The 27,010-nt window shown below is 34.6% G+C and overlaps 2 protein-coding genes across 7 annotated transcripts in view; both read right to left on the bottom strand.

Annotated features, from left to right (window-relative positions):
* LOC105255594 (homeotic protein distal-less) overlaps positions 1 to 11,598 on the bottom strand; it is a 103,352-nt gene extending 91,754 nt beyond the window's left edge. For 3 of the 6 annotated variants that reach the window (XM_025412727.1, XM_025412731.1, XM_025412738.1), the window contains exon 1: positions 11,336 to 11,596. The gene's annotated coding sequence lies outside the window, so the exon portion shown is untranslated. Of the gene's footprint in view, positions 1 to 11,335 lie in introns of all 6 variants that reach the window. The other 3 variants (XM_025412729.1, XM_025412735.1, XM_011264970.3) reach the window with 3 other exon arrangements.
* Positions 11,599 to 24,634: 13,036 nt separating this feature from the next.
* On the bottom strand, positions 24,635 to 26,993 carry LOC105255576. Its single transcript, XM_020028882.2, has 6 exons — positions 26,982 to 26,993; positions 25,937 to 26,007; positions 25,542 to 25,726; positions 25,327 to 25,384; positions 25,160 to 25,253; positions 24,635 to 24,882 (listed from the first exon to the last, which is right to left on the bottom strand). Exons 2-6 carry the CDS (start codon positions 25,986 to 25,988, stop codon positions 24,813 to 24,815), a joined length of 459 nt encoding a protein of 152 aa, XP_019884441.1. The 5' UTR covers positions 25,989 to 26,007; positions 26,982 to 26,993; the 3' UTR covers positions 24,635 to 24,812.
* Between the last annotated feature and the right edge of the window lie 17 nt (positions 26,994 to 27,010).

Below are 27,010 nucleotides of genomic sequence, written 5' to 3'. Positions count from 1 at the left end.
ATCGTTTTTCGATGATTGTTATTAAAAGAAGTAATAAAAAACGACCATACTGGCAAATTTTATTAAAGTGAATCACGACGTTTCGACCATGGTTTTGGTCCTTTTCGAGTGAAAATTATTTAGTTAACTATTCTATCGTGAGAAATAAGGAAATCACTTCGTCAAGATTATCATGTCAACGTCTCCATCAACACACAGAGAAAGACTGAATAGTTAACTAAATTATTTTCACTCGAAAAGGACCAAAACCATGGTCGAAACGTCGTGATTCACTTTAATAAAATTTGCCAGTGTGGTCGTTTTTAATTACTTCTTTTATTTTATTTACTGGCGACCTTAAAGAGTTTAATGTTATTGTTATTAAAGTCTTCCGGAAAAAGATTAGTTTTATTTTACATACATGTAACTTTACAAGAAAATATCGATGTGTTGAAAGTAAATATATATGTAATATGATTCTAGTAATACCCAAAATTATGTTTGTATTTGAATTACAATTTTTGTTATTAACATAGAAAAACATTTTCAGTCACTATTTAAAAAAAATTCTTTTAGACATTTTTTAACGAAATGATTATAATTATATTATATTGTAATATTATATATTGTAATATTATAGTTATATTATAATTGAAAAATCATAAATATTTATACATGTAATAAATTTTCAAAATTGATCACATCAAGATTAATTGTCTTTCTTAAATGTAAAACCGTATATTTATATCCTGAGAAAAGTGCATCACGCAGCAACAGCTCGGAGGAACGCAACGTTAGAAAGGCGGGAGAGACAGCGAATTCGTGAGTCTCACGGTGAGTCGTTCGATCACGAGAGTCAAAAGCCTTCGAGGAGTCGGCGACTTACGAGACGAACGAGGACGGGCCGTCGTTCGAACAAAGAGACTTTCACGAGTACCTCTGAGGAGGAAGAAAAAGACACCGAAGGGGAGGTGGACGTGCAAAGGGGATAGCGAGGAGCCACGACGAGAAAAACGAGAGGGCGAGGACGCGGCTCCTTCAGGACGGATGAATGGGGCTACTAGCGACGTGGAGCGAGAGATGCTGTGGAGAAGCCGAATTGCCCGCCATTGTAGTGAAATTGATTATCGTGTATCGGGAGAGGATTCGCGAAATAAGATACCGAATAATGACTATAGGATTATGAATGCTTATGTGGAAATTGTATATATTAAAGAAAATTTTAACATTTATTGAAGGTGAAGAAAATTCGTCACAATTTAATCATGTTTGATCGTGTAAATTGATAATTTAATTTACTGAAATTTTTTCTAGTGATTTATAACAATTTTTAATAAATATATTAATAATAATATTTCCAATCTATTATGAAAAGAAAATCATTTTCCACGATCAGTTTTTAATGCAAAGTGCAATAGCGAGTAATGAATTATGTTTGTTTTTTTATACTTTTTTTCTTATAGACTAAAAATTATTTAACGTCTTTTACTACAATAGATTAAATTAATATGCTAAAAATAACTTATTACTCCACGATATGATGAATAAAAATATTATATTGAAAATGTGATAAATAGTATAACTTTCTCTCTTACGAATGAATGAGTAAAATCCAATTTAATTCATTGATGAAAGAAACGCGTTATTACGTTAGAGTATAATAATAGCCGATGCTTTAATTTTCACAAAAGCACCAGGTATCTAATTTTTGACGCGTGCATTTTCAAATTGGCCAGGAAAATAAGCATCGAAGTGTCGCCCGACGGGGTCCCTACAATACCCGTACAATCGCCCCCATATAATTAAGTGCGACCGTTTGTCTACTTGGTTCTTCTATTCCCATACATCCCTTCGTCTTTTCCTGAGGCAGACGAGGAAGAAAAACTAACTTTTAAGGTAGTTGCCCTCGCTTGAATGAACGCCCGAAACAAAAGAATGCCGCGATGCACACGAAGGGAAGGAAGGGAGGGAACGACGCGACCGCGAGGGGTGTGGCGAGTTCTCTACCGGGAGCTCCTTCAATGAGAGACTGCGAGCGCCGGCGGATATTCGGTCTTTTCGGATTTGATTGAAAGTCGACGTTTCTACGTGAGCTCTACTTGCTCTTTAATGGTCATGCGTGTCACAATGATCGTATTTGTAAACGTTTGTATATATGTATATACGGTATATACTTCCTGTAAATGTACTATAATTGTTTCAACAAGTGCTAATAGGAACTAGTTTTAGATATATATTTAATATGTATATTTAACCCATTCAGACCTGAATTTTTTCTGTAATGTAAAACATTATTGAATTAATTTTTATTGATGCTAAGGGTTTAAAAGGACGATATATATATATATATATATATATATATATATATATATGTATTTTTTTTTCGAGATATATATATATATATCTTTTTTCTACCGAGAGATCGCAGGGAAATTAATTCTAAAAAATAACTATTTCAAATGATTTTAAAGTTTTTGTGCATAATTGTGTACATAGGGTCTGAATGAGTTAAAGTGTAGCGCGCAATTATACAATATGTATATATATGTAGTGCACATTAATAGGCGATTTTTATCATGAAATTATCACGAGTAAAATATTTAACATTTATTACACGTTGTAAAATTAAATGCGCGTAATGATATAGTAAGAATGTTAAAGTGACGGTAAATTGGTGAATTGAAACATTGTACACATGCATGCGTTAACGAAAATTAAAAGCATGTTGCAAAGATCAGGAGCATGTCATCAGAACGCATTAAAAATTACTATTACACGGTAATTATCGCACTTAATTCCCGAGACAATTTGAGGTGGCAAATGACTAAGTTTTTTCTGTTCACGAAGGTGCGAAATGGAAAGCGACTTTTTTTTTTTATCACACATGTTATAGATTTTTCACGCGACGACAATCATACGAGAAGAGAATTTTGCTCCAATGGGACTTTGAGGTATAATCGTTTGAGAGCTGCGTAAAAAGGGTGAAGCTTTGAAATGGAGAAGACAGCAATTTGCACGCGTGAAAAATATAACAGAAGGGTCGTCAGAAGCAAAAAAACGCAACAGTCGCGTGCAATCCGCGGTGCGATCGCGCGACATTCTTAGGCGCATTTTTCTTGTATATTTATAATAAAAGAGAGCAATTTTTTTAGCGCCGCTTTCTTCTTTCTCGAAAAAAAATATTAATTTTCAATTCGAGGAAAAAGAGTGCTCTTAAATAAAACATCACAAAAAGAATCTTGTCGAAAACATCAAATAATCGAAAAAAAAAAAAACATCAAGTAATTTTATTTGCAGTACTATATGCATTATATGTATATAAAAAAAGTTATTCCATCGTTAGAATTATTAGATATATTATTTCAAAATTTTAACAAAGAATTATTTTCTTATATTTAATAATTACAATATTACATATTCATAGTAATCAAAATACGCACGATTAAAATGAATAAGGAAAGAACTCATATTTAAATGCGAAAAAAATGAAGGTATAAGTTACTTTTACCCGTATATATCAATTATTTGATGTTGTTTTCCTTTTAATGCGTCAAAATCGAATGTCGCACTTTTTGTCGCACCGTCTGATTCGAAAGCAATTTATAGTCGTAGGAGAAAAGTCGAAAGATGTTTGTTGATTCACTATTATAAAAATAGCTAATATCACTACCAGAAGCAGGGGAAATAAATGCGTTTCCCATTCTCTTTCTTATACCTAATCGAATCTCACGAGTGCCCGCAATTTCCGCGACTTTCCACAAAGGCCTCGCTCGCACGCACGACATTGCGAATGTATGCGACGAACACCTGGAGTTCTCAAACGATCGTGATGGACTGTTGATAAAAGGAACTTAGTGTTCGCACGAAGGGTACATGGGTGGAATTGAGCAAGAAACTCTGTACGAGGAGTTTCTCGGTTTCTTGCAAAAGGGGTGGTTCACGATCACCGTCGAGGTGTATGGATGATGAGAGAGGAAGGAGACAAGAAGGCGGGTAAAATCATCGAAGGACGCAACGCGGGAATATGTAAAGGAAGAAATCGAAGTCGTATAAAAAGACGTCGGAAAAAGAAAATAGAATATTAGAAAATTCAGGAGACCGTATATAATAATTATATCATAATTTTTTATATATTCCCATGTGTTTATAATGTAGCTATATTTATCGCTTCACTGTTCGTTGCTTTTGTTAAAGTTATATTAAACATATTTGTATCTCTAAAGAATGATAAAATCGGAAAATTAAATCCTCGCAATTGATCTATCATTTTAAAATTAGGGACATTTTTTCTAATTTTATCTTATTGACGCTATCGTCAATTCTATAATTATATATCGTTGTTCAAGAGGATGAAGACAGAGAGAGAGAGAGAATGATGCGGCACACACAAATAATCAGAAGGGGAAAAGAGAAAACATCGAAATATGCGCGCAAAAGAGTTGGCGAGGTAAAGGAGGAAAAGGAGAATGCAGGCATGAGAGAAAGAAGACTAGATGATGCGAGAGAGGAGAGAGTGCGAGGGAGAAGGCAGGGGAGTAGCGAGAGAGAACGTCAGCTGGTTGCGTTCTCGCGTGACGACGCGCGGCCGGCTCGGTTTCCCCCGTGGCGGCGGGAAGACCCGCCTTGTATCTCTGTCCCTCATTACTATTCTATGTGTCGTAGTAGACGACGAGGGCCGTCGTCGCGCATCAGGCCCAGGGTATAGGCAACGAGAAAACCGGCCAGTGTGCGTGCGTGCCTGCGCCGCGACGGGCCGTGTTGTGCGTGCACGAGCGCACGCGCACGTCTGAGTCTCTCGGCGAGCCTCTCTGTTTTTTTTTTCTTTTATATTTTTTCACTGCCTCTCTCTCGCCAGCTCCCCTCATCTCTCTCCTTCTCTCTTTGTTCTCGCGTCATCTCTCTCTTTCTCTCTCTCTTTCTCGTTTCCTCTTTTTGTTTTTATTCGCGCCCCCTTGCTCCGCCAGAATGCCAGGGTGCGTGTTTGCGAGGAGCAACTCTAGCCACGCTAGCCCGCAGCGCTCGATGTCAACTCGTTGCCACGCATCTGCCTAGCCGGCTGTCACGCCATCGGCGAGCCATAAGAGCGAGAACCAGATCGATCTTACGCGAATTAGCGATACGCGATGATGAGGGCGGACGAGTTACGATCGTCATCGTCCAATTTTTAAGGTCTCTTTGGATTCTCTCCTCGCTGATACGGGAACAATCGAAAGGAGAGATTACTTTTACGCGGATATTTTACATATTTTCTTCACTTATATTTATAATCATGCGCAACCAGAATCGCGATCGACATATTTTTATATGGCAGATATTGCACAATTTCACGTACAAAATTATTGCAAGCATGTCTAACTTTTTTTCTACAAGAGGGTTGTTAACTTACAATGTATCCGTTTTGCCGACGACTTTGTTATATCTTTGTTTGTTAAAGAGAAAGCATACTGTCTTATTAAAAAAAATATGTAGAACATAAAGAATGATGTTTATAACGAAATTGTCGATAATGTTTATAAAAAATATTTAAATCACGTAATTACTACGACTACAGAGTTTGATTCATAATCCCAATAAATGTATAAGAGAGTATTATTATTTATAAACATTATAAATTATATTGATAAGTTTCGGTTAAAGTATAAAACATTTTTCATTAGTTACATCTTTATAATAGAGTTAAAAAAATATGATTACATATAAAAATATTAAGAAAATAATTAAAAACAAAGTGCGAACTCTCTCTACAAAAAAAAATTTTATATTATTTTTATATCATTTTATTAATTTTAATATTTCACTAGCTATAATTATTAATAATTATATAATGTCTTGTTAAATGCAAGCATATATTATAGCCAGATCATTTTTTTCGTCGGTTTCATGTTTGTTTGCCAATAAAATTATGTCGGTTTCGTCTAGTTCGGCATATTATCGATTCTTTTTTACTTGAATTAGATGTGGTCCTTTCCGAAGAAAGGAAGAACGTGAGGATTCGTCGCGGTGGATTGTAGGGTTAAAAAGACTCGGTGGAGGATTAATACCGTCGTCTCTAACCAGAATTGACACGGCACTCATCCCCCTCGCAACGTAATTGGCCCCTTTGCTTTCTAGTCTGATGCCAGAAGGGATTTCTAGAAGTCAGTGGGCGAATCCTGTTTCGGCGGCGTTTATATTCGACAGAGGACCCTGGGGGCCGGTGTTTATTGCTGATCTAATAAAAGTCCCTCGCCTCTCAATCGCCGCAAACGTGACTGTACGTCGTTATATGGCGCCCCCCATACTTGCCACAATAAATTTGTACAATCCCCGTTAACGTCAGTTATATTATCACCGCGTATTGTTTTAAGAAGCCATAGTAATGTAGAAATTTATCTCGAAATTTCTACGTTACATGCTGAAATTTATAATTTATTTAACGTGTGTCTTTCTATAATGACCTGATATGATTTTATCAGCCGCAAAGATAATAAATTAAATAATAAATAAAGTAAGATAAATTAAATAAGATAATAAAATAAATAATAAATTAAATAATTTTTCATCTTTCTCTCAAACACGCGGTTATTAAATAAATCTTTTTTTTTAATCTTGAAATTTGTAGATTAACGGATCGTATCTTACTACTTTATAGATTTAATCAATACGCGAAGACAATCGAGATTTGCTGTAGATGAATGCCGGGCGCCAAAGGAGATAGATCAAGAGAACAAAGAAGAATCAGTCGGAAGAGACAGAAACGGAGTCGATGAGAGGGTAGCCGAAATAATTAGCGGGAGGCATCGGGAAGGTCGGGCGGAAGGTCGTGGCCAGGAAGCGGCGTGGGGAGTCCTGTGATCTTAGGGAAGTCACGGGTCAGCTATGTATGCTTTGCTTGGTTTTTGTTGGCGAATATTACTGCGCGCAATTAACCGCGGTTCATTAGTTACTGTCCAATCAATCAAGACGTCTGACGCACCAAAGAGATTTCCTTGTAAATTTATCAGTTTTATAAAAAGCGCAACTTCTCGAACGTGACGTTTTCTAACATCACTTTCCGTACATCATCAATTGTGTCGAATAAAAACTTTTGCAAAAGAAAAAATATTTTATGCGAGAGAATATTTGTGTAGTACATGTTGGTATTTTTTTATCGGCTTTAACTTGTTAAATTAAATTTTTAATTTAACTTTTAAATTTTTAACAAAGCGATAAAATATCTATTTCTGTAAAAGATTGAGAAGGCAATCATCTCTTATATAGAAATAGAAAAGATATGATTTCTCGACGCTTTGATGGTGGAAGAGATAAACCTTTCACGTGCTATAATTTTTTTAATGTATAGAATTAGATCCTGATTAATTATAAGACATCTCTCGACTTGGATTTATTTTTTTTAATTTCCGAGAAGGATTCGATTCGGGTCAAAGACCATCATGATCACCGCTAACTTTCCTTCATACAACAAGAAGCGCGATATTTACGCATGATGTGACTTTTTTGCGCGTGATATAGAATTATAATAATCATATTACGTAATATTTGCGTAATAATTCTAAATATCTCCGTTTTTTTCTAGATTAGCGATGTGAAAGTCATGTCGAAAGAAGATCATACTCAAATGCGACGTTATAATCCAAGCATCACCGCATCCATCTTCCTCAGCTCTCTGGTTGACCCTTTCCACGGGAGTTTAAACGAAACTCAGGCAATCTGCCGGGTGCTCGGGTCCCGCAGGTTCATTAGTCAGGAGGCTAAACGCCGTTACCCCACTCTGCTAAGTAAGCTGTAAGGCTTAGGAACGAGCCGGGAAGTCGGGCGTAAAGTCCTTCGTAACGATGCGTTCGATCGATTGTTACCGCATGATCTTGCACAATTCGCTATTTTACCGCGGCGAACCTCAATTCTCGCTTCTGGCGATACTGATAAATTGGCCACTTAAAAATCCATTAATTATAACGAAGCGCGAATAAGATTTCATACTTTAAAACGAGAGGAGAGAGATTCCTCATTCATCAAAATCTTCAATTCGTATGAATACTTCTTGCTACGGCTCTTTATATCATTTTTCTTTTCCTATGGAATAATTTTCATTCTAAGTTTCCGCATTAATGCTATTATTTATAGAGTCGATATACGAGTACACTCGAGTACAGAGGGTACAACGTCACTAGTTGTTTGCAACATTTTCGAGAGAAAATTCTCCCGACAGTCCATTACGTATGATCAGCACGGAGACTGTTCAGTGCGCAAAAGTTACGAGAAGCGTGAATCGAATTTTCATGAATCGCAGACAATTCGCAGCTTCGCTCTCGAGGAAAATTTTTTTGTTTCACACCGGTAGAAAGGAGATGATTTAGACGGTGTTGGAGAGTGGCGCCAGGGCAAGGATTGAGGGCGCTCTTCGACTTCTTCTGGGCTTGATTGCGTAGCCGTAGAAGCGAAGCTCCGTCCAGGCGTGGCGAGGGGCACGGGACGGCAGGGAAGACGGGTGGCAAGGGGGGGAGGGGAAGGCAAGGGATACAAGGTGAGATAGAAGAAGAAGAGCAACTTCCAGGGCGCAGAGGCACTGGCGCCGCGCGCGGCAGCCTCAAAGGGATCCTCCGCACGCCCATCTGTCTCCGCTCCGCCCCTATTCCCGCGCACCATATACATCATGTACGACCGCGACGTACCCAACACGACCACCGGGATCCGACATCGTGTCAGGCCACGTCACACATCACCGCGCGGCCGGACGGCCGGTGTCCCCTCGAGGGGTTGCTCTACTCCGCACCCTCCACGCGCGCCCCGCTACCTTTGTACTCTCCACCGATCATGCCCTTCCGCGCATTGTAACACGATGGGCGAAGTTACGACGGTAGCACCGCCAGACGTGTTATCATCACACTCGGCTCGCTACAATGCCGCCAAAGTTTACCCCGTAACGTTCGCCTCCGATCATCGTGTTGCATTTCCAAGTCTGATATGACTCGGATCGCATTGTCACGAGCATCCGGGTCTCTCGTAAGATTTCAACGATATTTTGATATCTCGCCCCGCTAATCGTATACACAGAGAAAAATATCATTTTACTGCCAAAAAAAGCGACTCAAAAAGATTACTCAGTTTATTTTTCGTTTTTTAAGTAATAGTTTTCTTCAACAAAGAATATATTCTTGATAATAATCTTAAAATATATACTCATCACAAGTGTTAGAAAATCTCATTATCATGAACTCAAAAGAAAAATTTATTTTCTCTTCAAGAATATTGTAAAGTTGTATCAAAGAAAAATCAAACTTATTTTACGTCAACTCTTGTAGTAATCAAATTTTTGTTTTAATTTAATATTCTTGACTAAAATACTGCACTTACTAAAATTCAGAATATATATTCAATAATATATTGACTTACTAAAATTTAGAATATATATTCAATAATATATTAATTATATATTCTGAATTTTAGTAAGTTTTAGTAATATATTGAATATATATTCATAATATATTCAATTAAATTTAATGCTTGTGGTAAACTTATGATATATTTGCGGATATACAAACTTATGATACACCTAAAATAAATAATATTTACTTGAATACAATATACATTTTTCTCTGTGTACATTACATGCGCACTGACTTTGTTTACGTGCAAATGGAACATTATTCGTTCTCACCGTTTCATATTTTCCATCGTCTGCGATATATTAGCACGTATCGAGAACGGAGTAACGTTTCAAAGTATGCAAAAATTTTGAAGTTATCGTGCCTTATAAATAAAATTAATGGGTCGCGACTGAAGCTGATATAGATGGAACTATGCGATGATGCTGATGCTTATAATGTGAATATAATTACTCAATTTATCTTATACCTTGTTTAAATGTCTGACCTATGCAATTCTGATTATACTAGGTTCTTAATTACTATGCAGTAATCAATGTGCCCACTTAATTGCAAGAATACGCGCAATTCGCGTGTATCATATAATCAGACGGCGTGCTGATTTCTCACGACATGATTGATTATAGCTTATATAATCACGAAATAACGTAAAAGAATCTAAATCTCTTGCATTTTTACTTGTGACTTTACGAGGGTCGTTTGACTGAAAAAACGAATGTAAACTTCATTATTTAGGATCAATATTTCCATCCTTGCAGACAATTTCATAAAATATTAAACGTTATATGAATTTATAATTATATAATGCAAGAACAGGTTAAACTTTCTGCCTTTAATTATGTTCTAATAAAATCTTGTATTAAATAAAAAAATACAAGTTCAAGAGATCCAATCAATCATTGCACATTCATCATTTCAATCACTTTTCATTTAAATTATTTTTTTTAACGCGAGCAGGTGATTTACAATAAAAACTTTCGACTTGGAATTAATGAGCCTAAATGTATCGAACAAAGATCCCCATTGATAGAAGCGAGAGGTTGGATAGGAACGAGACACGAGAGGAGAATACGACGCTCGTGGCTACGAGTTGCTTTACCGAGAAGCAGAGAGCTCGGATATAAAACCAAGAATTTCCCGCGAGGCTCGCGTGTCCCGGATTTCAGGATAGGGCCTCCGTGTATCCTCGAGCATCCTCGATCTCCTCGAAACAGAGCCCCTTCGAGGGGTTGACTAGTCGAGCTAGGATACGTCCAGGATCACGCGAACCCCCTCCGGCAGTAAACTGGCTAGCACGGAAATATCAGCCCGCGGATCTACTTTTGCGTTCGAATTATAAGCCGATTCAAAAAACAAACCAGAGATCCGTAGTATAGTATAACGTAGAAATGGACATTGTTATAAAATAACTTTAAACATGTCCAATAAGTTTTTTTTATTTTTATTGTATTCTAGTTTCAATATTTTTATTTACGATAAATAGATAGACTATAAAAAATTAGAATAAAACTGCGATATAAACGGATTTATTTACTGATTATTTTTTTACGTTAAATAAATCAAAATCTGTTATAAAAGATATATATTTTCTATTGCTCTCTTTCTCTCTCTCTTTCTCTCCCTGTCTCTCTTATATAATATTTAATTTTTAAAAGACAAAGACGTAAAACTTTAACTCTATTACAGATTCTATTCTATTAAAGCGACATTTGAAATATTGAAATATTTCAAGTACTTTTTTAAATAAATTCTAGAATATTTTTTATATATTGATTTCTTTGAATTTTTTTCATTTTTTTCTATGTGTTCTATTTCTTCTATATATGAAATAAAAAAATTTATATATACAAATTTGGCTATGAAAAACTTTCCATATCACTCCCCACCCCAATACATTATATTACACAATGTAATTATAAAATAAAATATTACAAGTAAATAATTAATTTACAAGTAATAATAATGAAATAAATAAGTTATAAATTGCATACCTTGAGATTGTTGTTCCCTTGGTGTTCCTCTGGATTTCTCTTCCTCTTATCCATTCGTTGCTGCTTCTTGATGACACTCACTCGCGAAAACATAATTAATAACGATTGCGCACTTATTAATTATGAGAATACGACAATCGCGCGATACTTTGCACGACACTCCCGATATTAATATTCACATATTTCCCGGAAGAACTAACGATTCGCTGACTGTTTATATGATATATTTCGATGTAATAAATCACGTAAAGTGTTTTAAAGAGAATCACAAACTGACTTTTTATTACCCGGTTGACAAACGTGTCAAAATTCATAATTAGATATAATAATACGTTAAGTAAACACTATTATAACGATTGATTCGGAATCTGTTTTGTACCTGATTAACGATCAAAAGTCAAAAATCATATTAATAATTTTATTGTTATTGCGCAGAATATTATACGAGAATTAAGCAATTCGTCAAATTTACACGCGCAGTATATTTCGAACATGTAAGAGTCCCACAAAATATGTATCTATTATTTAACGATTGATATATCACAATCTTCTCAAATCACTCGATCAAAAACAATTTCACATATCACGTCGTCGTTTTCTGCGAGATATCATCATGATGTTAATTTTATAATCCATCATTTTCGGATTTAAAACACGACCCGAGTATTATAAGAAGTCATAATACATTAAATGTTTATTAATAATTAATGTAAAATATAAAGAAAATGAAATAATCCACATAAATTTGATAACGCGTAAAATATTTTGCGACACGATGTCAATCGTTTGGTTTCGCGGCGTATACTGCCACTATTATTTTGGAATTTTTATGTTTGGGTATATAGAATTGTAGCGCGCTCTCTAATGTTTACATTACGCGGTTACCCTTGTTGATATTCCCGCGGCGGCATTCAGTCACTACGCATACCTTGAACGCTTCGCGTATTATCGTATTATCTCTCTCTCTGTCTCTCTCTCTCTCTCTCTCTCGATATATATATATATATATTATTCTTTAAAAATTATCAATCTACGCGATACTATTTAATTTGTGCGATTGAACGATTCGTAAACGTGACGAAAACTGAGACGTGTTATTTCGAGGCAAATACCGATTTCGTCTAACTTATAAATTTGCAACCAATGGAAATCAAAGCCATAGGCAGATAGAAATTATAGGTTATCGTTCCATCACGAGCAATTTTTGCAAGCAACAATTAACAATAATAATATATATTTCGTACTTACGTGAAGTGTATCGCGCGTGCAGTGAATCTAACCTAGCCGAATATATGTATTTTCGGACGCACAGATCGCGCGCAATAGCAGAGTGAAATTATCGATGCCATTTTCGACCATTGATCGTGTTAATCGGGTACAAAGCGAATCAGATCTGAATCGAGCGATGCGATAGTGTTCAATGAATGCGTATTATTATACTTAACTACAATGGAGTCCCGATAATTTCTTCACGAAGCGAGAGGAGCGGAGCGGAAAGAAATTGTCGCGAAATATCCTCGCTTACGTCACAGACACATACGGAATGAAGTGCGTCGTGGATGGGCTGCGCGCGCCTTCTCATCACTGCCCGGAGAGGAGACACGACACTAGTGTTGGTGAAAGTGCGTGTGGAATATTAAAGTGAAATATTAAAGTGAGGTATTAAAGTTATTCGACGAGTTTATCAAAATTTTACACATTTGTCAATGTCGCGTAATAAAAAGTTTGTGTACACTTTACACTTTATCCGAACGAAATCTATCGTACAAATAATGAACGAGATGATTTTCAAATCGTATTGTGTATTAACCTCGAAAGTGCCGCGCGATCATCGTACTCTGGTAATTAATATGCGCGACGTCGTAATTTTTCCATCGCGTTTTTCGCGAGTGAATATCGAGAAGGAGCAGCAAAGGATAAAGAGAAAAGGAGGTGATCCGGGGATAATCGTCCAAGGAGCAGCTATCGGTGAGTAATTTACGATCTTTTTTATTTATTTGTGATTTGTAAAATATTAATTGTTTCCTTATCTCTGCGCTAATAATTTTACATCGTTCAATATATATTGCTATATGAATAATATATATATACATATATGAATAATTATACGTATACAAATAATAATATCAATTAAAATATCACACAAGCAAATCAAATAAAATGTCAAGTAAAAATAATAATAATATAAATTAAAATATAACGTAGATAAAATGTATACAAATACATGTATTAAGCAGAGTGAATTTTTTGTAGTTTTAATTAGAGCAAAATAAAATTTTTTAAATATTTTTTCTATAAAACATAACACGAAAAGTCATACATTTTTAAGCGTACATTTAAATTCGCGCGAATATAAATTTTGATTTAAACGATGCTCCTCTGAATCGTTACTACAAATATTTTTTTCTCGCAAGATATTTTTAAATATATATTATATTTATATGTATATTTATATTTATTTATATGTATATATTGATATTTGTATAGTACTCTAGTAATTATTTTTATGCCCGAGCGTGTTCATCCAGATTTATTTCTCTTGATGCCATTGTACAAGCATATATGGTAAATAGATAGGAGCATCGAAAGTTGTCGTAAACTATCATGAGGGAGAATATCATATGGCAAATAATGAGGCAAGCGAGTCTCTTAATGAGCGAGTAACTGATTCCTGAGATAGGATCCGGGTGCGACGTAATGATCCCGAATGGGTTTAGCACCCAATAAAAATGTGTAAATATTTGATACAAAAAACATGTCTCCCTTCGGGGTCTCGGACTTGGGCCACCTTTAACGTAGCTCGAGCCACCACCGCGCGGGTCAACCGGTCCCCGATTCTTCGCGGCGGTCGACCTTTGTAGTCCGGCCAAGCCTCGTTTGTGAAACAAGTCGGCTTACAGGTACGCGAGACAAAGACCCCGTGTAGCTTGGTGATGGGTATTTAGGGATTCGGTTATAATTGCTTTCGAGGTTCTTGGACCGGTGATATCCTCTCGGTGGATCGTTCTCGATGCCGCTGTCCACGCGGCTTCGTTACGCTTGTTCGGCAAAGATGAATCGACGTTACATGATAGAAGATGCCAAAGAGCCAGGGTAAGACACACGAAGAAAGATTATTCGCAAAAATCATAGATTTTAATGCTATTTTAATCCTTGTCTAATAAAAGGGCTTTTTTAATTATATATTTTATTAATATTATTGTGATTTTTATATAAACATTTTTTTGTATATTATTGTATGATTAAATCACGTTTTTAATGCTATAATATTATATAATAATGGTATAACAATGATAGAAATTATTGATATTGTTGCTGTAAAGTTCATGAAATTAAAATTTTTCGGTTATTATTTTTTTATTTTCAAAGAAATGACGCATTCCCTTAGTTTTCAAAGTCTTGTCTTACCTTCCTTTATGAGATGTTGAACCCCTTTTTCTCTTTCGAGCGCCAGGCGCCAATGTTTCACGCCTTCTCGGTCGTTTTTTTTCGTTCCTTAAGCTATAGTTATGATGGTCTACTCTCTGTAATTCTAGATGTTGTAAAGCTTTTTAGTTTGAATAATTATTGCAAAAGAATAGAAGTTAATGTAATACAATTCGAAACAGTCATATTTTTGCAAATGATTAATAAATTAAAACAATGCTAAAGTTTTTATAAATATGTACGAATATTTTACAATTGTGTTAGCTTCAATTTTAAGCTTCTAAACAACTATTTTTTTAATCTTTTTTTTACTTCCATATACATTAAAATAAATACTTTAGAATATTATACATAACATAGGTATGAAGATTTGGATTAAAATATTGGATATTAATAAAAATATTAGGGTGACGAAATAAATTATGTTTCTTAATATACAGTTTCGCATTGCTTTACTGTCTTCGCTGGTATTGTCTTTTTCTTTCTTGCTCGGCATTCATTCGAGAGCAGAGTTTCTCTCTTCTTCTTCCTTACCTTCTCACCTATTCGCTTCAGTGCAAGTCATTCCAGAATAATTTATAACCCAAAGGATCGGCTATATATATAAACGAACCGACTAACTTAACTAAACACCGTGCTAATTTCATTTAACGCCCATGCCTATATCTTGTGCATTCACTATGAGGGGTTATTTATCGAATGGTATTCTAAATTCGGTTATTTCTTTTCATTGGTTATCATCAATTTTTTTCGATATATTTTTATAAATGTCATTTTTCTCTCTTGTTCAAAATAATTTGGTAAATATTCTTTTTTTTTTAATAATTAGCTATTACTTTTTAAGCTGAATATTGCACTCTTTGCGATATCTGATAAATAATACGAAACGTTTTAATGTCAAACAGTAATACATTTCATTTTGACATTATTTAAGAAAAAAAGAAAAATTAATTTAATTTAATTTAATTTTACGTTATACAATTGATCATATAGCAATCTTCTATCATAAAAACAATAATTTACTTATTTTAAAATGTTTTATGGTACAATTAGATTTCTTTCTTTAATATTCGTTTGACTCAAAAAATACGATCAGTTGGCGTGAAGATAGTACATACTCTGAAAGTCTACAATCTCTTTATTCTTTTTTGGGCGGTTCTCTTGCAAAGACTGAATGCTATTTCTCACGAGAAGCGAGAAGAAAAAAGGTGCAGTCGATAGTTCCTTTCGCCACAGCAATGAAAAACCGATTCGATAGCCTCATTAATGTCCATTTTATCGATTTGGGCCCGATATAAATTCTGTGAGATGATATTCTTCCTTTTCTTTAAAGAGACATCGTAGAAATGTGCGATCTGACACTCTAAAGTGTTTGGAAAAATTACGATATGACCTTCCAAAGATTCAGTAATATTAAGAAATTAGTTCGGCTACTGCTTCATTCTCTCTAGGAATTTATGAATTGATGGACCGATTACTTTAACGATAATGACTTGTGTTTAGGAAACGCAGATACTTTGGCATTTTATGATCTTCTAAATAGAAACGATTTATATATCATTATAAAGAAAATCAAATGTTGAGGAAAAAAAATTATAATTTATGATTTTATTTTTATAAAATTTTGAAAACAATATATTTGCTTTACATAAAAAATTGAAAAAATAATTATCATTAAATAAATAATGAATTTAAAAAAATAAACTTTTTGAACAGTTCCCGATAGTGGAGTTTTTAATAAATCTGGAAAGAGAGACGAACGTTTTCATTCGAAATTAATGACGTAAATCGATAGTAAACTCTAAGAGGATCCCAACGCTAAATTGCCACTCCCTCTTCAAAATAATTACTCTGAAGAAAAGGGACCGACTTTCGAAGATTCTTCTTTTTTTTCTCTCGAAGGAAACGTCATCTTCGAAGCCATTTCCTGTCGACTAATGTGCCGAGTCAGGCGCAGGTTTCTTCCATTCATGTTTTTCACGGAACCATTAATTGCCCGCACTCGATAATATCAGATAACGTTCTTTCGGTCGTCATTTTCAAGGCCATCTTTAGATTCAAAAAGCTTCGAAGAAAGAGAAAGAAAATTGGAAGAATAGAAAAATTGTGAAATTATACAATATTAGAGACTCGTAAAATCAACGATAAAGAAATTATAACAGAAATATCTGATCTATATCAATAGCCATTTTATAAAATATTATATTTTTGTATAATCTGTTTAGTTTTTCATTTTAATAAACTATAAAACAATAAAAATATTCACAGATTGGAATTGATAACATTTAAGAAATATTGAACTATAATATTCAAATATTTATGAATCGATACTCTTGTGAAGGAAAAGGGAAGGAAGGAATTTATGTTTCTATAATAGTACGGCAAGTACGAACAATAAGAGAACAAGATCGACAGTAGCAGGGGTATTCGATTCTGCAACTGAGGAGGCTTCATCTCAGCAAGAAGATAAAGGACGGTGATTCTTTTCCTTTTTCCCGTTCTCTCATCGGCTTTCTGCCTCTCTCTCCCAACGGGACGTCGTGCATCTCCGCCGTCATTACACGGCATGACAAGGCGCCTCTGTTCCTGCTCTTCAACTTCTCGCCACTTTTTCTGCTCCCTATTCTCGCGCCATGTCTTCTTCACACGCTCCTGAACGCGTTACGCCGATGAGAAGACAACAGTTGAGATGCATAATGATCGTCGCAGGATGACACCTTGTATACGAAACGGCGACCTTCCGACCTTCTTTACGCGTTTCTATTGGAGTCAATCGATGAGTCGCCAAGAATCAAGAGGATCCGGGATACTCGATGAACGATACAAGCATGCAATCTTCAGAGTTTCGATATCTTTTCTTAATGTATACGAGATTATCATGTGTGGACGTTATAAAATTCCCTTATCAGAACGTACAAATGATTACGAGCGGAGGATCTCACAGTGCCGTTGAATCAGCCCGACTTTCACATAGGTCTATCCGAAAGGAAGTCGGCGGTTCCTGCACGCTTACAAGGTCCAGACTTGTGCACTCGCCTAATTGATCCGCGGCTGCCCGCCTGTTCTACCTGCGTGGATGAGAGGGCGGCACGCGGACAGAGGGACTAGCGGACAAACGGATACACGCAAGAGTGGAAGCCCGAATCTACGGTCGAAGCCAAGTACCAGGAACTGGATCTTGGCTGTGTGGCTGGTCGGCAACGTACGACCACGTATAACGATTACGTGCTTTAGAAGAGGCGCCAGTTCCTCTCTCATCCGATCCCTTCCCTCTTTCTCTCATATTTTTCTCGTACTTTACTCTTGATTCCGTCGGAAATGAAACCGGTCCCATTCAGAAGAGCATCTACAAAATTGAGATTTTTCGCTTCAACGCTTGTTACATAATTTATAATAATAGATAGATTGTATAAAATCATCTTATTTGTTCATATGCACGTATCAAACTGCGGGAAGCACAACAATTTTATTTAGATATTTCACACATTCACTACTCTCTAAAAGTGAATCAGTGTATTATCACTGAAAAACAGTAAATAGTCACTGATTACAGCAGTTATAAGTACAGCACTGTAAATCAGTGATATTTTATTGAAAGAATCAGTTAATAATTTTGACTGTTTCAATCAGTAATATTTCTCAATATCAGTAATATTTCTTTCGTTATTGTCAGTAATATTAAACTATAATTCGTCTCTCTATCTATTTCATAATCTATTTCACAAATAAAATTAAAAATTTTATTTATATTTACTAAATATTTATTATATTAAAAATTTTATTTTATTTATATTACATGCATATTAAACTTGTTATTTTAAATAGATAACGAACAAATAATTTTCATTAAGTCGCCAGACATTTATTTGTCCGATTTATAAAGATCAATTTAATATCTGAAGCCTCTCTATGAGATTGTATCAGAAATTAAATCGAAGTAATACTTCTAATTTTAAATGTCGCTCTTTGCAAATTTTATATAATTCTTATAATTAAAATTAAATACGAGAGAGATAGCGATCGTAGCGGTAAATGAACGAACTAGCGATTACTGGTTTTACAGTAAAATTTACTGATTTTACAGTGAATTTTATTTTAACTGACCATAATCAATGAGATATAAGATAAAATAACAAAAAATAAGCGTTTCCACTGAAAATCAGTCAAATACTCACTGATTCACAGTGAAATCTTATTTTACTGTTTAAATTAGTGATTTTTTCACTGATTCACTTTTAGAGAGTATGTTAAATTAAATTAATTGAGCCAATATTCAAATATTAATGCATGCAACATTCAAATATTACAATATTCGAATCTTAATGCGTACGACAAATAATTATTAAAGTGCTGCGATCAGAGGCTACTGCAAGCGGAACATTTCCGCCGCGGTTTCTGCGCGTGGCAGCTCGTTGCTTCTTTGTCCCTCCATCGGCATCCGGATGGGCGAGATAGTAAGAAACGGGAAGGAAATGGAGAATAAGGGAAAATTGCGAGATAGAAAAAGAGGGAACGACGGGTCGGCAAACGCCAACAAGTTGGACGTAATGGGTCGCTCCGATCGGGCGGTGGTCTCTCTCTCGTGAAGCTACGGATCGAGAAGAGCGAATCCGTTGCATGCCACAAATTGGCTCAAATATTTACGCAATTGGCATGATAACCGCATTACGTGATTATGTACGGTTGTTGCGCGCGATCCCGATGCTCACCCTCTTGTACCATCATCAGCACCCTCCGCCTCCTCTCCTCATTCCTCGATGTCTCCCGCGGCCCACCTCCACCTCCACCTCCTCCACCGACCTCCCGTATAAACGGCAAATCAGGGTTATTAAACGACCGCTCGCGGGACACATGCATTGTTCGCGCTGGCCATGCAATTTCCGCCTCGAAGACCTTCCTGCTAGCATGACCCCTTGCCCCGCGTCGTTTTTCCGCCAGCACTCGCTTCTCCGTGGCCAACTCCATTTTTTTCTATATACTACCTGTGCTGCAATGTTTTTTAAAGATACAGCCGTTTGGAAGATTATATTCAGTTTACTTAATTAATATGTATTTATAATGTAGAGATAAAGTGTCGAGTGTTAAGATAGACGAAATCTATCTTAGGATACTAATTTTTGACATGTTAATCTCCTTTTAAAATATTGTAATTTTTAATAGAAATGCTCCGCTACCGCTTCTTGCAAGCTTGCGTAGCCTTTAAGTGCTAATAATTATGCGTAAATTAACCTTTATTATTATTGATGAATAAATTTCTCGATCAAAAAGAAACACATTTTTATGATACACGAAATAATAAATTATTTTCATAAATATAATTATGTGATAGAACGAGAGAATAACTGCAACGTTTACTCGCCACCTGCAAAGATCGTGTTTCCAACATATCATTTTCATTCCCGAATGGTGCAAAACATCAAGGCCGAAATGTAATAATCGGTCATTTGAATAGATTACTAAATACGACTGAGAAAATTGCCTCTCACGCAACATTGTACAAACTGCTGATTTAAAGTCACCGATGACTTGCATATAAAAACTGTCACCACGTGACATTTTTGTTATTTTATTAAAATATGCGCTCTAGTAACGCATAAACATTAACACATTACATTAATAATGTACGCATTCAGATTAGATTATCATGAACATATATCAATTACCGGTCGCTGTCGAAAATGGATCTAAAACACGTTAAATTGACCATGATATTAATAGCCAAAGCTAAATCAGAATCTTGACAAATTGCAATATTTACTTAATAAATTATTAATTATTAACGAAAAAATTTTTGAAATGTATTTCCGAAATAGTGAAAAAATATTCTCCAAGTATCGTACATATTTTATAAAATAACTTTATGAGAACTACCAATATCTCCATCGTCCCTAAGTCTTTCGGCTCGATGATTTCGCTCGGTCGCTTCTTCGAAAATACAGTTACTCGGGCCGTCGATCCAACGTCGATCCGTTACATAACACTCCGTGGAAACGTTCGCTCGTGTTGGCTCGACTCGGCTCGGAGCGCGCGTTACGTGCGGTTTCCGTAAATTGCTACGTGCAAACCCGCGGCCGCTCCGCGTCGCGCACGACGTATAATACGTACTCGTTGACGTGTCGGCGGAATGGTATAGGTATATCCTCGAGAGATGCGCATCTCGTGAAATAGGAGGCACGCAGCGCCGCGGGGGAAAGCGCGCGCGGAAAAATGGCCGCACGGAAACCGCACGTGGCCGAGGAAAGCGGCGGAGAAAACGACGTTTCGTGCACGTGCGAATTATGCATCGCGCGGGATTACTGTGCAAAAAGCGCTGGCTAAAAATACGGGAACGAGCGAGGATGTTCCGCTAAAAAGGGTTCGTGCTCTCGCGAATGTACGCTCGGCGCTCGCGCAATTAGCTGAATTAAATAATACGCGGGATAATTATTTGGAAAGTCGGCGCGCCGATGTCGCAGTTTTAAGGAATTATTGACGCGCACCGGGTTTAATTATAACGTGCACTGGGAGAAGGGATATCGCGAATTATGTATCTATTATAAGCGAGGGAGAGAATAATTATTACAGTTGAGTAATGCTTTATCGCGAGGGAAGATATCTATGCAAAGGTTACTGTGCCTAGAATTTATCATTTTTATACATATCAATTTTTATATCATTGTCATTATTTATATACTAACTTTTGCGAAAAATTAAATGTCTTTTGCATGAATCATTGATGAAACTTGTCGAAATATACTAGAAAGTAATCCACATCTTTCTACAACCGAGTAACTACTACCTGTAGATAATCGAACCTATAGTTGCATCAAATCACAAAACAATTGAAGTTAAGAGCTATACTTGCCTTAAAACGTAAACAGAGCTATACGGTTGCTATATTTAGCTAAAAAATGAAACTATAAGAGATATATACTTATATCTACAATATATATATATTCTCTAAGCTTCTGTTTATTTGTCTATATATTTCAGAAATTAATTGGTAATCAATAATCTCGTTTTCTTTTTTTCTGCGAATATTTTCAATCATTACACGATAGGAACAGATTGTCAAAAGATATGAAGAATGAAAAAGAGAAAAATTCTGTTTCCGATAATCTTGTTGGGATTTAGGTCGCCGTGGCAAGAGAGTGAATCGTCTTGCGGTTATCGCATAATGAATTAAAATTACTGGTTGCGGCGGCGGGACTTAAACACAAAGCATCGTTTTAAAGGCAAGAATTATTGTAATTACAACAATTTATTGTTACGAGAAACAACCAATGGTATAGAATGTTTACATTTGATGGATCCATGGCGCAATCTAGTGATGCTTTCCTCAAATATGTACATCAAATAGATTCGACTGGCGACATCTTGGGCTTCAACGTTGGACAATCTAGCAATCATTCTATTCAATACATTTCTATATGTCGATATTTTACATAAAATTGAAAAAAAAATATTTTAAAATACTATAAATTATAAAGAAATAACTGTTTTATAATAACTATTTACATCTTGCATGATGTCACTTGGCTTATTTTGAGTAAAACAAAAATGTTAAAAAGAGAAAACGTTCATTAAGATAATTCTAAATATTAAAATATTAAAAGTTGAAAAGAATATGGACAGTATTTTTTTTATAAATTTATAATTAATTTAATATTACAAATTAAAAACACGCGTATCAAAGAAAAAAAAAGAATAATTTTTCCTTCTAGCACATAAGACGCGCTAAAAAGAATGACGGAAATTCCCAGGAGAATTTTATCGATTTATTTGAAGCTGAATGTCATTTTTCTCGTAATACAAGAACCGCAAGGAAATTTATCGACGGCAGATGTGAGGAACATTTATCTCGCGGGAGTCGAGATGTGGGACGACTCTTTTTTCATTTTCCACCTTCCGTTGTAATTCAGTCCACCTACGCAAATCGTAATGTAGTAGAAATGATCACATGATCGGGAAAGGTTCTACTCTTTTATTATCATAACCGCTGCTATCCCTTACGGGATCTAAGTTGGTTCTAATAAGGAGCGATCGTGATGACCGGAGGAGGCCACGCGTTTGCTTTCATGCGAAAACGCCTCATTGTTTCGTCCTTATAAATCCACTTTCCACTTTCTTATTTATCTATGTTAGTTGTTGCATACATCAATCCCAGTCAATATCTTGTATACATTAAATAAAGTCTCGCGACGTGTTTTGAACAGCGTCGTTTATACAGAATTACACATTTATATTTCTTGCATTAGCCAAATGTTATCAATCGCTCCATCAATATGCGATTTTTCATGTCATTTAAAAGTTTATATATGACATCAATTACAGAAATATTCTAGCAATATTTTGTACGTCATACTTCATCGAAAGTAGTGAAATAATGTTTGAATATTATAATGACATATATTGAGTTATTTGAAAAAATATTTAATATACAAAGAAAAATGTTTTTTCTTGATTAAACTTGCAAGAATAACGAATACGTATTTATGCTAATAATAAATAAATAAATAAATAAATAAATATAACAAAAGTATGTGATAAGAAGAAAATTTTCGCATTTATTCGTTTATTTAAATATGCAAGAAATCCTTTTCATCGCTCAAAAGATCATGCATGCATGTAGTTCTTGTTTCAAAAAGTTGCGTGTATTTGAAAGAAAGTCCAGGCCAGGTTTTACGCAAATGTCGTTTGTCGACGTTGCAAAAAATAAAGATAACTTTCAAAATGTTTAACTCGAGCAGTATTGATTGCCACGTCTCTCACACCAACCTGTCTGTTACATTCCATTATATACACTTCGTTAAATTATCGCTTATATCGATTTTCTTTCGGTTGTTACGGTTTTCGTTAATATTATTGCAAATTGTTATTTGTCACGTAATAACCGATGCGATGAAGAAGGATTCGCATGTGTAATTTCAGCGAACAACTGTCGCGCGAGATGCCTTGCAGCAAAATGCCATTCTCTCATAAGTATCGGTTCGATTGCAGTGGTAGTCTTATGAAAATAATAGAAATTGTAGATTCTTATATAAAATAAAATATATAAATTATCCACAAGTTGATAAGAGATGGCTTAGAAATTTACATAAAATCTATTAAATAAAAATTTTGTAAATAAAAATTTTGTAAAGATTTGATAACAAAAATGTAGCTGAAAAAAATTATAATTTTTTAATATCTATATAAATAATATAATAATTAATATAAAATAAATATAACTGAAATAATAAAACGGTTGAAATATATAAATAACATGCACGTACAATATGTTAGTTGAAAATAAAATAAAGATAAATGATTTGCTTATAATATCCAAGCCAGTAATTTTGTGCACTGCAATTTGTCGATTTCTTGGAATATCAATATAATATTATATTGTTGTAACGGTTTAGAATTTTTTTCTTTTAACTACAAGACATGAATTGTATATGCAAAAGCTGCTTGCAAATTTTCCAAATGGCATATAATCTCTTATCAAATTGTAAAAATAAAAATATCAATTGTATTCAAAAAATAATATTTTTTTATATGTATGTAATATATGATAATATGTAATACATGAAATTAATCATAATCTAAAATTTAACTTAGGATTTTTTGATTAAGGAATGCCAGAAATAAAAATTAATATAATTAAGAAAACGAATTGTTAGATTCACGAATTGTCACGAATTTTTCAGAAAATTTTTAGATTTCATCATTATTAGCTAATATTTATACATTATTGATAAGAATAAATTTGCTTGAATATGAAACATATAAGAATCTGCATTTTAAACAATTCTAATTTATTTTCTACAAATTTTTAAATTGTGTATATTTTATTACAATACAATATTGCCAAAAAAATTGACATAATTAAAAAGATTAGTTGTTTATTCAGATGAATTTTCTCTAAATTTGGCGTAAAAAAAAGAGAAATAAAAGCGAAACTATAGTTTATATTTAAGTATTTATTATTCTTGATTATTTCCCGTCACCACATAGCCTAGCAAAGGCTATATAACGATAGTATTTTCATTTAGCGTTTCCAAAGCGATGAAGAATTGCTATATCTATGCTATTTTGCTTGCATGGTGATTGCTCCAGTTCCAGTTCTTTTCTTCCTCTGCCATACTTCGTTCTCAATACTTGAATGAATTAAATATTATTAAACAACTAATATAATTAATATAATACTAATATAATTAAGTCATTCTATAGTTTGACATTGTGCAAAACGTGTTAAAATAATTTTATAAAATAAAAAATGTTTTTTTCTTCAATAATGGTTTTAAATAAGAGATATATTTTGTACGGTTTCATAATACTTGAAAATATTATAAATCTCATGACGATTAAAGAAACATTAAATCTATTTTTCTTTCGTATAATGCGAATTTTCTATAATCCTACAATCAAACTTACTCATCGCCATCCCTTGAATATCCGGCTAATGTTCGCCACAATTCTTTCGGGCCTTCGATTGCCAATGGAAAGTTTTGCCAGGACCATTCATCCGCTAAATAAAATTAATGCATAAAAAAGTTATTCGTCATACATAGGAAGAAAAATTAATTGAAATAATTTCTAACCTTTCAATGGATAATCTATGCGTCTTTTACTTAAACCGTAGTGAATGTCTTGCTGGTCCTGCAGTAGATGATTAGTTGATTTGTTGTGCAGAAATTAAGCATTATTCAATATAATTATTAAAGGAAATCTTCAAGATATATAGGATGTATCAGAAAAAGAAAAGATTCTAATCATCTTATTAATTCTAATAAAAAGAAAGAAACTGATTCCATACTTGAATGTTTCTACCAATCCGAGGTATATGCTTTTCGGCTTTATAAAAGAAATCTTCAAATCTTCCGCTACGTCCGACTCTAGGCAGTGTCGGAATTTTGGCTATCTTGAGGAAAAAGGCTGGTACTTCGTCCGCCTTAGCAACATTTTGACAAATCAACATCATGATCACTCCAAGAAGAGAAGCTAAATGTACGAAAATAAAATGTTAAACATTTTAACAAAAAAAAAATATATATATATATATATATATATATATTTAATAACATTATATATATATAATGATCACTCTTTAGATATATTATGCTTATTGAACAGTGAAAAGTATTTTATTTTCATGAATTGAATATACGAAAATTGATAACCAAGAACTTACAACAATATTAATTAATTTACCATGAAAGAAAACACCTTCGATCCGCCGAGTATGAGATCCTCGTAGCATCATCCTGAGAAAGTTGCAGTACCTGCAATGAATCAAACTTAGTTTAGACTTCAAAAGCAACTTCGCCCTACGACAGCACATCACTGATTACGCGCCTCAGAATCGAACACGATAATTATTTCGGCAGATGAGCGTGTGCCAATCGACGTGGCATTCTCGATCACAATCGACGCGTAAGCAACTGCCATAAAGTTCTGCCGAATCCCGCGGGAAAGATGCACGTCTCGCGGGCGTTCGGTGAACACTGAGAGATTTTTCGCGAGATGTACGGCTTCTTCCATTACCGTGAAGAGTGGATCCTCGAGGATTGTGGGCGAGGGAGAATCGACAAGGAGTTTGCACGTCGAGAAACCTCATCGCATTTGAATCATGCTGCGCTGTTTGTCCTCGCGTGGAACACGCGCGAGAATATTTAACTGCGCGTCGCAAGTAAAATGTATTCTAAAGAATGGATCTGTCGTGGGATGTTAAAGGAAATGTTTGACATACTGAAATGCATTCGGCTATTGGATAGATAAGAGTAAATAACATGGAATTTTCGAAATCACTAACGCATGCTTGATAATGCATCTTGGATGCAAAATTAAGATGGTTTGATGTATAGATGTAAATTCAATCTTGTTAAAAGTTACGAGATAATACATGAGAAAAAATAAAACTTTAAAATTGTTTCTCGAACTTGAAAATAATTTTTTCTTAAATAATTATAATTTCATATGTGTATATATAACATATCAGGTTTTATTTTAGTTCTAAACTATAGGAATAAAAATTTTTATTTTTCAATTATAACTTCCGAAGTATTTTTCGTAAAATAACATAGGGAGCATATATTCAGATATGATATTTGCTCTTCTATCTTAAAATCTATCAAAAAGATATCGGATATTCTAATTTAATGTCGTAGATATAATGTTAGAAAATCAGCAAATCTCTTATAAAAACAAGAATAATAAAGATAGATTAGCGTGTATAATTGCGGATAATATTACTTACCGTCAGATAATTTGAACGTACTAAACTAA

Source organism: Camponotus floridanus, unplaced genomic scaffold (assembly GCF_003227725.1).
Source record: "Camponotus floridanus strain SB8 unplaced genomic scaffold, Cflo_v7.5 scaffold11, whole genome shotgun sequence".
Classification (NCBI taxonomy): domain Eukaryota; kingdom Metazoa; phylum Arthropoda; class Insecta; order Hymenoptera; family Formicidae; genus Camponotus; species Camponotus floridanus.
Note: the sequence above shows the minus strand (reverse complement) of the source record. Positions and strands in the feature narration are given on the sequence as shown.

What these genes read in the sequence shown, in the direction of transcription:
- LOC105255576 (XM_020028882.2), bottom strand. Translation starts at nt 25,988, where the DNA reads ATGATGCTACGAGGATCTCATACTCGGCGGATCGAAGGTGTTTTCTTT. An exon ending in CGAAGGTGTTTTCTTTCATG is followed by an intron (nt 25,727 to 25,936) that starts GTAAATTAATTA and finishes TCGTACATTTAG; the next exon opens with CTTCTCTTCTTGGAGTGATC. An exon ending in CATAGATTATCCATTGAAAG is followed by an intron (nt 25,254 to 25,326) that starts GTTAGAAATTAT and finishes AATTTTATTTAG; the next exon opens with CGGATGAATGGTCCTGGCAA.